Genomic DNA, 12,559 nt, shown 5'->3' with positions numbered 1-12,559 from the left:
CTTTCGATCGATCCTCAGCTATACGCAGGCTGCACACAATATAGTGTAACGAAAAGTTCCTATGCAATAAAATTCTAATAAAAAAAACGTTAAAGTACATAAGTTGAATTAAGCGATTAAAAAGATCTTCGTGTTCGATCGAGCTCTCTGACAATGATTTCGCAAGATTACAAAACACGAACTCGATAATCGAAAACTGTTACGTAAGGCCTTGAAAGTTTGTTATTATTCGTATAAATGAAAAGATCAAATACATATACAAAGGGGAAATTGATCAGCGATAATGATCGAAAGGATAGACATTCGAATTTGAGAAAGTTACATCGATTTGCTTAGTGATCCGTCGATTTGATCTCTAGAGAGGAAGAAATAGAATATCCCCTACTTTACGTTTAAAACTAGGGATGAGCAAAGCAAATTGAGAGGATCGCGCGATGGTAGTAGGGAGACCCGCGAGTCTTTTCTACAGCCGAGGTAGAAGTGGGTCGTTTCTCAGCAGCGCGAAGTCACTCGGCAAGAACGTTACCTTCTACGCACTCCTTTACTGCACTCAGCTGAGCGCGGACGCACCAAAGCAAACGCGTTTCGCGGATATCCTTCTTATATCACGGAAATCGATTGATCTATTTCTTTGTTCTCTCGAATCTTTTCAGGCGAATTAATTCTAATTTTATTCATTTAAAAAAGAATAAAAAAACGAATATCAATCGAGAGTCAGTGTTGTTACAGCATTCAAAAGAGATTCGCATAAGATATATGTATATATATATATATATGTGTGTGTGTATGTGTGTACGTGTGTATGTGTGTATGTGTGTGTGTGTATCGGAGAGATTGTATTTAAAAGTGTGTGTAGTGTTGCGAATTTGATACAAAACTAAAACTATAGATAATAATAAGTGTTATTTTAAGAGGAACGATTATTTGTAGATCGTCGAATTGGAAAGCGGTGAAAATTGCCGGAAAGATTTCGTCCTCTACGCTTCCAGCTTTCAACTTCTTCTTCCTATTCTATCTTCGTTAGAATATTTCACGAGGTATTCGCTCGAGCGTGTTGATTTAGAGATCGAAATTTCATCGGTGTCGTTACACTTTGTCCGATAATCTTAAAAAGTCGAACGGACGAGTTTCGTAAGAATTTGTTTTATCAAGAGTTCGTCATGATCACGAAGGATCTTAATCGACGTGCTAGCTGAGGAGAAGTTTAGTCGGAATCGCAATCGTAACAGGTTAAGAATTAGGAAGGATCTATCGAAGATAGAAGATCAATATGGGTGATATAAGAATATTAGATCCTAGAGTAGATCCACGATTCGATTTAAAGCAACATCGTCCTTGGCCACCGATGTATCGAAATCATTCGAATCCTAGAGGACCTTCTTTGTGTTATCGACCAGTGCCATTCGAAACTGTGACTCAATGGATGGGACCACATATAACGGATTATAATTACATGCCGGCTAGAATCGGGGCACCTAATCCAAACAAATCAAGAGATTATTATTATCTTGCACCTATGTACAGGAATGCAATGCCACCGCCAGCTCAAGCAATTTCACCGATTCAAGTCTCACCAGTAGCCGTATCACCGAGAATGATGATGATGGAAAGGCCCAGAGGTAGAACCAAGAGTTCAGGAGATTATGGTAGAAATAGCGTACCACCTTGTACCTGTGCAGTAGGCAGGACTAGATCTTTAGAAGATGTTAGAAGCGAGATGAGCGAATGGGAAGATTATCATGATGAAAATGGGAATAATCTTCCAAGGAATAGGTCAAAGGGTGTAGCCGCTTGTCGACAGGCTCGTAGATCGATGGAAAATCTTTTGGAAGTTGAAGTCAATGGTCATCATCATGGATTGCATACCTTCGATAGAGATGGAAAGAATTACAAGAGACACGAGGAAAAGAGAAACGAAAAGGCAGGAAGACGACGAGGCAGTTACATGGTTCGTTAATCTTTTTCATATCGTGAGAAAATGCTTACGAATGATTTAACATTATAGTCATGTACTATTTCTGACTGATTGCTATTTATATATGTACTTAGCTAATTACTTGAAAGATCAATTGAATATAAAGTTTATCGTTAAAAATCCGATTGTAAAAAAAAAAAGAAAGAGAAAAAAAAAAGAAAAAAATAATTCTTGGAACCTATCCGACGGTGTTGGCTTTGTATTCATATTTTACATGAGTTAGCAATCTCAATCGAGATATTTGCGATAAAGAATATTTATTTCACGTTAAACTACGTTAACGTTTCAAATCATATCCTGTATGTTAGTTAATCTAACGCGAATTAGGCCTATGACTAACGCGTATATTTGATATTATTGGAGAACACTTGCATAAGATAGATCTGTCTCGCGAGAAATGATTAACCAAATTGTCTTGGAATAAAATACGAAGGTTGACGACGTGATCGAATAAATTAATACCTAGGTATATCCGGATCATACGAGAAAGATAAAGAGAGAGCGGAAAATCGATCTTTCGTATGCGCTCGCATATTTAACGGTAAAATATGCGAAAGGAGCACCATAGCCTTATCTACTTACGTATACGTTTATCCAACGAAGCATGAGCATGCTGTATGGTTCTTGCGGGTAATAAGAAACCATTGAACGGCCTTGATGTTCTTTCGAATCCATTAACGAGACCGTCAAAAGGAACGATAAATATTACGTCGGAAGATTACAAAAGATTTTTATTTCGATCGATCAGCGAAAAAAGAAAGGAAATAAAGAAAATAAATATAGAATCGATTAATCATGTATATATCATAACAAAATTGTGCAAATAATTTTTTCAAACAAATTTTGAAATTGAAAACTTTCAAATAAGATCGCGAAAGAGAGAACGTTCGTGTTTCTACGTGAGAAATCGAAAGGTCGAGGAACAATGTTTTAATTGTTTAGGAGAAAAAAAAAAGAAAACAGAAAAAAAAGAAAAGAGAAAGAAAAAAAATGGCAAACTCGATGCGTGTATAATATCAGGGAGACTCGTTAAGCATGTTATGTAAAGTGTACGCTCGACTCTGAGCATAATTTCTTGTGCTGTTATTCGTTTTACATTTTGTAAAAGCGAATAGTCGGACTAATTATGCGCGCGTGTTATACTGTCCATTACTATTCATAAATTCGAGGAAGTAAAAAACTAGAAAAAAATAGAGAGAAAGAGAGAAAGAAAAAGACAGAAAGAAGGAAAGAAAAAAAGAAAGAAGGAGAAAGAGAACGATAGAATATTATTCGTGAGGTGTACCTATAAATACATCACCAAGATAAAATTTAGATATATATGAAAAAGTCACGTGTTATAATATCGCTCGATCTAAAATCTAAAATAAGTAATCGCTTTTGCTAAACGCGTGAGGCCCATTAGAAGGAGCAATGAATCGTCGCGTCTCTAATACGACGTAAAAATCGAACGATTATTGTACCCTCGCAAGTGCCGTTTAACGAGAAGGGATAATTTCATGAGAAATCGTACGAAGAAAGTGTTCCCGATAGCCGGTTTCGAGTTAATCAAGCGTTGCCACTGTTCTACGAGGATAATTTCATTGGACGAAATAATCGACTGTACGATTGGCGGCGGCAGATTGGATCGAAATCATTTTCCATCGTTATATCGTCTATGAAAGTTTAGATTTTCTTTTTCTTTTTCCTTTTTTTTCCTTTTTTTTCTTTTTTTGTTCTTTTTTTTCCCCAAGTACCTACGTCACTTTTCACATAGTTTATGTCGAGGAGTCACGTTGTTTCATTTTTTTCAATTAATTTCATATGATCCCTCGACGCTTAACGATAACGGAACCATAGCTATTTCGAGCAATTTAAAAAAGATCGACCTCTATCGCTCGAACAATAATCTTGCCCGTTCGAAATAACTAGATTTTTGAGATAATACATTTTTCGGTCGTTAATTCGACTCGTTGATTACTTATCAGACAATTTCATCGATCTTAATTACGAACGATGCGAGAAATCAGCGATATATATATATATATATATATATATATATATATATATATATATATATATATTCGATCTTTATCTGTTACAATTTTGTACGATGAATTATTTTCGATTTCGTTAGATATCTATTTCAATTATCACAAATTAAAGTATTACCTTAACGCCTATTTCCGTATTTCCAGAAGAAAGTTGTTTCGTATAAAAGATACGATCGTTGTAGAGATGAGAAAGCTTTTAAAAAAAAAGAAAAGAACATGATTTATTTCGTGAAAGCAAACGTACGGATTAGTTTCGTCGTTTCAAGTGATGTAATTATCAAAAGCGGCAGAAATGGAGCTTATTTTCGAGGACAAAAATTTCAGATTCGAGGAAAAAAAAAATAATAATTCGTAATAAGATCCCACCTAGAGATTTGTTTTCTTGTTTTTTTGTTTTGTTTTTTTTTTTTTGTTTTTTAATTAACATCGAATGAAAGCAAGTTAACAAACATTGTAATCGTTCTTCGTATAATTAAAACTTATGACGTGTTCGTAGTAGCTCTTCGATGTAGAAAGTTTCGAGAGATCTCCCTTTTATTAACCTTCTCCTTCTCTCTCTCTCTCTCTCTCTCTCTCTTTCTCTCTCTATGTCTCTGTCTCTCTCTCTCCCTTTTACTCGAAATGAAATCTTTTGCTCATCTCTTTCTCTCTCTCTCTAATAACGACGACGTTATCCTTTGAACTATTACGCGTCCATTCGCGTGGCTATCAGTTGAAATGCCTCTTGTCCTGAAAAAAAAGTCCATAGAGAACGTATCGAGAACCGTCAGGAAAATTATAGTCTTATCTCGATTGAATGAGAAATGATCGGAAGGCAAAAGTATGCGCGCGCGCGTTTGTATGAACGTATGTGTGAGAACGCATATGTATTAGCACGGGCGGTCTCTTACGAAATTTTCTCTCGTCGACGGAAACGTATGTTCGATTGTGATTAATTAAACGGCAGTTGGAATTTCATAATAGAATTTATAGTTTAATCGAAGTATCTTCTTTTATCAAAATCGACGAAAGAGGATTGAGAGAATCTGATGTTTGAAGGAATCACGAAAAATCGAATTAATTCTTCGTAAAATCTTCTTCTTTCTTTTTTCTTTTTATTCCTTTTTTTCTTTGTTTCTTTCTCTATTCCTCTTTGTCTTTTTATTTCTTTTCGTATCCACGATTTTACATAGAATCTTAAATGTAATATAGACGTTTCGATTCGAGCATTTGGCATCTGTTGGAACAAGTCGAACGTCGAAAAAGTATGCCGTGGCCTAGATATGTATAATCTGAATGATTTCACCGGACTTTACTCTTCTCGAGTACGTACTCTGATCGAGACGAACGAAAGCTTTTCAGATAATAATATTCCATTTGTTTTGCGTGAAAGATTTCATTAGGCCTTCGGCAGTCTTTCATTCGGATTTCTATCAAAGTTTGACGGCATAACTAGCCATCTGAAAGATTTCTAAACTCGTTCTAAATTATTGAAAATCAATAATAACAACAACAACAATAATAATAATAGAAATAATAATAATAATAATAATAATAAAAAGAGAGCAATTTATCGTAAATTTGTTCGACGATAAAGGAGTGAAATTAAAGCTGATAACGAAGTTAATCGAAAGTGTTCGTCCACTAGCAAAGTATTCGTGTGCTAATGGATGCTGTGTCGAGAAAGTTTTGATCCAGACAGAGATGTACATTTTAAAAGGTAAAATGAAAAGAACGGAATAGTTTATAATTTATCGGATTTAAACGATGTAACCGGCGGAAAGTAAAATGTCTATATTGCCGTGTATTTGCAATTAGGTCAAGATTTTTTTATTAGTTGTTTTTCATTGAGCCACGCGTCGTTGAATCCGTCTTTAAGACTGGCTAAGTTCGACTTAAGAGAAGATTCGTTCAAAAGAGCCTTCGAGACATCCGGTTGATAAATACAGAAGAGAGGACATATGTTTATGGTATATGACACGCCTTCTTTTCCCTTTTTTTTCCTTTTTTTTTTTTTTTTTTTATTTCATAATTGTCATGGAGAAAAGAGTAACTATAATTTCTAAAGTCATTTATAAAAAAAGTTATTAATCAAGTGAAGTAAAATTTTAATGATAGAATATCGATAGAATTGAATTTATTCAAATACGTTTTTTTTATGACAATACAGTTGACGCTATCTATCGAACTGCTTTCTAAAAAAGTTGGAGTAATTAAATCGAAATAATCAACGAAAAAGTCATCTTTATAAAAAAGAAAAGAGAGGAAGATGGTAATGATGATGATCGTAATGATGATGATGATGATGATGGTGATGATTCTATTTACAAGGAAACATCGTCGTTCCTATCTTCGTAAAATTCATATTACGATCCTTTCCGATTCGTTAAATCCTATCCGAAGAAAGTTTGATGGCCGATCCATAGAAGGAATTTTCCCGGAACTTCGATCGATATTTTTACGGCCTCGTTCTCACTCGTAAAGCACGCAACGATGAGATTCTCTTAAAGAAACGATCGATTCCTATAAGCAATATGAGATCCCTCTTTTATTTTCCATTTCACGGTAAGATAACTTTGGCATATATAAAAGTCAAACTGTTCGTACCACCGAAACGACGTGAATGATCGTCGAAGATGAAGATTTTATCATTGAAATTTTAAGAAAGTGAACATTTTATCTACAGTAGTATCGTTAACGTTTTCTCTTTGATTTTGCAATTCCAAAAAAAAAAAAAATCATTTGTAAATTGATCGTCAACGAAACAATCTCGAAAATCTCGTTCGATCAATTTTTAAATCGGAGAACTCGTAAATGGTCATCGATTATTGATTTAAACTTTAACGATCAAACGATATGCCATGGATTATTCATGACACGCGACTCTGGAAAGGCGGAATACAACATCCGTGACTAAGCAACGTTCGTTAATGCTTTTTACTTGCTCAAGTCGGTCCGCACATGTCCTGTCCTAGATCTTGGTATACTTTTCTATCCTTCCTTGGAAGACGTATCCGGTCAAAATCAAAACAGAACTTTTCATATTAGCTTTATTATTCGTCTTTTTATAACTTTGGATACACCTGTTTCTTTTGTTTCCTCGCAAGAAACCACAAGATTTCACGCTTCCCTTTTACCGTCAATTCTTTCGCAAGGAAAAATGATTCATTGCATTCAGGAATTTAATGAGTGTAACAATGATTCTATCTAAAACTAAACATATATTACGTAGATATCCGCGATTATAAATGTTTCTCAATTCTTTCGATCAATACCCATTTTAATCGATTTTCTAGCCACGTTATTCAATTGATATATATATATCTTTTCAGCCTTGCAATATCATAACTATCCTATACGTCGTCCAGATGTACACTAAAACTTTCTTTGAATAAATTATGTAAGAAGACCGTTGGGTGACCATTGGGGTAACATACATACATACATATATACATACATACATATGTACGTACGTATGTATAGCTATTAATCGTATTCGATTACATCACAAGGATGTTCAAATCTCCATGACGGTGGACATACATATTCATTATTATTATTATTATTATTACGATTATTATTATTATTAGTATTTAAAAAGAACAGAACGAAGAAGAGGATAGCAATCGTTAGAACATAAATATCAAAATAATGAATTACCTGTCAATACTAACGCTACGTTTTTCGATTGCAAATGAAGTTCTCACGTGAAATTGCAACGTCTCGTTTTTGCACCGTTAGATGTACGACTCCGTGAAAACGAATTCGAGCACGATCTCGTATTACTTTGGTCTCTCGTACACCAAACAACAGCGCAGTCGCTCATTTGCTTTGCTAATTTGTCCATCAAGATAATCGACGAAGTCGGGAAGCTGAAAGTAAAAGCGTGGCGAAGTGCACGCCGTTGTGCAAGAAGATATATAAGTAAAACGAGTTTACGCTTTATGACTGCTACTGAAAAGAAAAAAAAAACAGAACAGAAAAATAAAAAAAGAAAGAAAAAAAAAACCAGAAAAAAGAATCCATCTATATCATCGTAATCTTAAACGCATATAGTTGCGATTAATATCAATTGTTATTTATTAATATTTTCGATTATACATAAGATTCGTCTTTTTTTCTTACAGCAAGAGCCAAGACCAGATCTCGACGTTAGCAATGGAAGCAGCAACGGTGGTAGACCGAGATTTGTTCCAGTCACAGCATTGGAAGATGTACAAGCAGTTCGTTGTGCCGAATTTCATCCACACGGTAAATTATATGCCGTGGGATCAAACTCAAAAACTGTCCGAATATGCGCCTATCCTAAACTCCACGACGTCAGGTAAAAAACATTTTAACTTAAATTATCATACGACATAGATATGTCGTTTCTGTACGATTTTCTTAATGTTAAAACATTTTTACATTCCTTTATCAAATCATCGAACTAACAGCGAAACTCAATTTGTATTTGATAATAAATACTAATATATTTCCGTATTGGTCCGGTTTAAAGATCTTTAAAAAGAAAAAAAAGAATTAAAAAGTATTAGGCGAGAGATCTCGTTCGATCGCTACTTTTAACGTCAATGATCGATTTAATCTTTTTATTATAAAAAAAATATACATAAGATTATCGTATTGAAGATAATTTTTGTCTAACACTTGATAAGTTTTTTCGTCGAAATGTAATTTTTTCCTCCCATATATTCCTCGCTTAAATCGAGTTTAAGTGGTCATTTCGAAGGCAACGCTTCTGATACTTGGAATGGCAAGCTCGTGTAGAAAGCGGAAATTTATATATAGGTAGTTTATGGTGTACGCGATAGGTAGATAGGTAGGTAGGTAGATAGGTAGGTAGGTAGGTAGGTACGTACGCTATGCAAGCTGTTTCGCGCCGGACGAGCGAGAAATCGTAAATTACAAGTGTGACTTAATCGAATCGCGGAAATAAAAGTGGACGATATCTCTTCGACATGCGAGAAAATACAGGATTTCCGCGAGAAATCGATGGGTTTGACGGACACGTCATTTTGCGTATAATAGGAAGTCCATATTTAACTCTTACGAAATTACGTAGTTAGTTGCATCTTTTTAAGCGTTCGACCTCTAAAATATAAATAATCATTCGATTACGTCGAACTAGTATCGAATCTTAAAAACGTTATCTTACGATCTTGACATTTATTCTTTCTCGTTGACTTTCTTTCGTTAATTTTCATATAAAATCAAATCAGTCGAGTTGAATTTTAAAGAGATTGAAATTAGTACCGTGAAAGTGGCAAGATAAAATTAGTGTTGTCCTTACTTCTATTCTTTCCCTTTTTTCTTTTTGATCGTTAACACCATCAAAACATTATTCGTTCCCACGCTCGAATATACGCACGTATGTATATACAATACTCCTACGTTCCGTTTAATAGACTGACGTTTTAAATGAGGGCTGGGAACGAAGACGAACGCGTTGATGAAAGAAAGTGATGATCTCTGAGAACCTCGAGGATTTTCTTTCTCGCGACTTTGACGAGTTTTATCCAAGAGAAATTGTATATTTCAACGTGTAATGTCTTATTATTAACTATACTAATATTAATTTTAACAAAGTAATCGATAATTAATTTCGTTATAGGGAGGATCATCAAACTTATCAACCTACTGTTCTCTCAAAGAGAACGAAGCATCATAAGGGCTCGATATATTGTCTTGCTTGGACACCGGATGGTCAGTTAATGGCAACCGGAAGTAACGATAAGACGGTCAAACTTATGCGTTTCAATGCGGACACCTCGAGTCTTGAAGGTAAATGTTGTTCATTTTAATATAAGAAAATATTTCTTGATCATCGGTCCGATATATGCAAATATAAATCTAAATAAATATTTCATAATTACATAGGTCAAGAGGTAGAATTGACGATGCACGATGCTACGGTTCGTGATTTATGTTTCTTGGAAGATACGTCGAATAAATCCAGCCTCCTGATCAGTGGAGGTGCTGGAGACTGTAAGATCTACGTTACCGATTGCACAACCGGTACGCCTTTCCAAGCTCTGAGCGGTCACAGTGGTCATATATTGACTCTCTACAACTGGGGAGGCGCCATGTTCGTTAGTGGATCACAAGATAAAACGGTCAGGTTCTGGGATCTTAGAACACGAGGTTGCGTTAATATGGTCACACCTGCGACGGTACCTGGTAGTAGGGTAAGTCTATTTTAACGTCTTCGTCATCTTTATTTCTTCTCCTTTCACCTGCGTACTGTATCTCTTCGACTTCTCTACTTTTACCTCGTCGATAGAGTAGATCTCACATTCCACTGCACAAGGTATTTATTAAATATTTACGACTTTCTTATGTCGAAATTGATCAATTTATTTAACACATTCATCAAATATAAACTCAAAAACGCTAAGCATGACATATTTTCATTATTTTCGTTTCATTCAATTTTTATTTTTACGTCCGATAAAAGTTCGATCTACGTTTTTTAAATCGCACAGCATCTCATCCAATCTCACTCTTTCTTTTCCTTAAAATACATACGTACAAACATACACAAATACACATACACACACATAGGGATCGAATATTTATCGGACGTCTCCGGCATCTATATAAAAAGTTATCAGTATTATTTGTCTTAGCAGTATTTAATGTCGTTTCAGGTTGGTAGTCCAGTTGCTGCTCTCTGCGTTGATCCTTCAGGACGTCTTCTAGTCTCTGGACACGAAGATAGCAGTTGCGTTCTTTTCGATATTCGAGGTGGAAGAACGGTTCAATGTTTCAAACCTCATGCAGCGGATATACGAAGCATACGTTTCTCTCCTTCTGCTTATTACCTGCTTACAGGAGGATATGATAATAAGTTGGTACTTACCGATCTCCAAGGTATGTTTCGAGAAACGTGAAAATAATTTTATATTAATGCAATTTACCTTTTATCCTACACCTGGATAAGATAACTTGCTGAACCGGTTGAACAAAAATCCTACGTATGATTAAAACACATTTATAATATATTCCAGAATTATATTATCGAATTTTCTCTCTCTCTCTCTCTCTCTCTCTCTCTCTCTCTGTCTCTCTCTCTCTCTCTCTCTCTCTCTCTCTCTCTCTCTCTCTCTATCTCTATCTCTATCTCTCTCTCTCTCTCTCTCTCTCTCTCTCTCTCTCTTTCTCTCTATCTATCTATCTATCTATCTCTCTCTCTCTCTTTTTTTCTCTCATTTTTCTCTAAAGGAGAGCTAAAATGAAATCGCAATTACGCAATATTAAGATTTCCGCCAAACAAAAGATATTATTTTTTATATTGGCGAAAATTCGAGGAATGGAAATGTCCCAATGATTTTGTAAATGTAATCGGTTAAAATTCTTGCAGGTGATTTGACGATGCCACTTCCAAGTGTAGTGGTTGCTCAGCATCAGGACAAAGTAATCTCCGGACGTTGGCATCCAACGGAATTCTCTTTTCTTAGCACGTCGGCCGATAAAACCGCGACACTGTGGGCTTTACCACCTATATAGAAGGGGAAAGAAGATCAAAAAATCTTTATCCTTCTCATACGTTATTATTTATTTATCCTTTTTGTAAGATCATTCGCCGCGGTCTTAAGATCGTTCGTTCTACGCCAATCATGCGAGAGTTTCTTTTACGAAAAAATTTATTCATAATTAATTAAAGGTAAAGAAAGAAAAGTAAAAAAAAAAGTGATGAAATTAAATTGAAACAAAAAAAAAAAAAGAAAAAAATAAAAAAAAAAAAAAAAGAATGATCGTAGAACGAGCGACCTACGCGATAAACGAGAACGAACTATCCCCGTGTATTTCGTGCTTCATTATGACCAATTAAAAAAGTACATTTGAGTTATAATTGTGCACGGGGATGATATACGATTAAAAATATAATATCGTTACTACACGCTTTGAGTATCTCGTTATTGAAAAGAAACAAAAGTAAAAGTTAAGCAAAGTAGGAGCAGCAACGTGATCGGATCTATCGATCTTATTTCGACTCGAAGTTTGATTAGAATAGGAAATCGCTAATTGCGATGGGAATTTATAAGACTGCGAAGGAGTTAGTCTCGTCTTTTTTTTTTTTTTTTTTTTTTTTTTTTTTTTTTTTTTTTTTTTTTATATATATATATAAACGCGTTATTATCGAGGAGACGTAATGTTATGTTACGCATGTGAAAAAAAAAAAATAGGATTTTCGAAAAGCCGAAATTGGCAGTACTTCGCGTTTGTCTCGTTCTATTCTAATTAAATCTATCTCTCTTTTATATATGATTACGATCGCATCATGTAGTAATGTAAATACATTAACGTAACACAATCGATTAAAAATCATTCAAGTAGACGTATACGTGCTTTTGTATAGTCTACGTATTTTAAGTTCTAACCTTTGAGTGCTCTCTTTTTGTTCTCTTTTTTTTTTCTTTGTTCATATATTTTATTTGTTTACATTCGTTATCACGATCATTAATTTGTCATACGATTTTATTTTTAACATACGAAGATAGACGCAAACTCACTTTCCTCCTGATTAATTTTCCCTCGTTTCTACTTTAATGGTTTTCGTTTATTTTTCGTC

General features: G+C 34.7%; 1 protein-coding gene across 5 annotated transcripts in view; it reads left to right on the top strand.

Moving 5' to 3' along the window:
- The window catches only part of LOC124426674 (WD repeat-containing protein 47), a 45,192-nt gene that overhangs the window by 31,986 nt on the left and 647 nt on the right, over positions 1 to 12,559 (top strand). For 4 of the 5 annotated variants that reach the window (XM_046968673.1, XM_046968700.1, XM_046968690.1 and 1 more), the window contains 5 exons: positions 8,115 to 8,311; positions 9,599 to 9,768; positions 9,865 to 10,172; positions 10,617 to 10,857; positions 11,348 to 12,559. The exon at positions 11,348 to 12,559 is cut by the window's right edge and continues 647 nt beyond it. In XM_046968673.1, coding sequence (XP_046824629.1) covers positions 8,115 to 8,311; positions 9,599 to 9,768; positions 9,865 to 10,172; positions 10,617 to 10,857; positions 11,348 to 11,493 — 1,062 coding nt within the window. In that variant the 3' untranslated portion in view covers positions 11,494 to 12,559. The remainder of the gene's footprint in view (positions 1 to 8,114; positions 8,312 to 9,598; positions 9,769 to 9,864; positions 10,173 to 10,616; positions 10,858 to 11,347) is intronic. The other variant, XM_046968682.1, reaches the window with a different exon arrangement.

The sequence above is a fragment of the Vespa crabro genome, chromosome 1, assembly GCF_910589235.1.
Source record: "Vespa crabro chromosome 1, iyVesCrab1.2, whole genome shotgun sequence".
Taxonomy (NCBI): Eukaryota; Metazoa; Arthropoda; class Insecta; order Hymenoptera; family Vespidae; genus Vespa; species Vespa crabro.
This window is presented reverse-complemented; position numbering and strand designations above follow the sequence as displayed.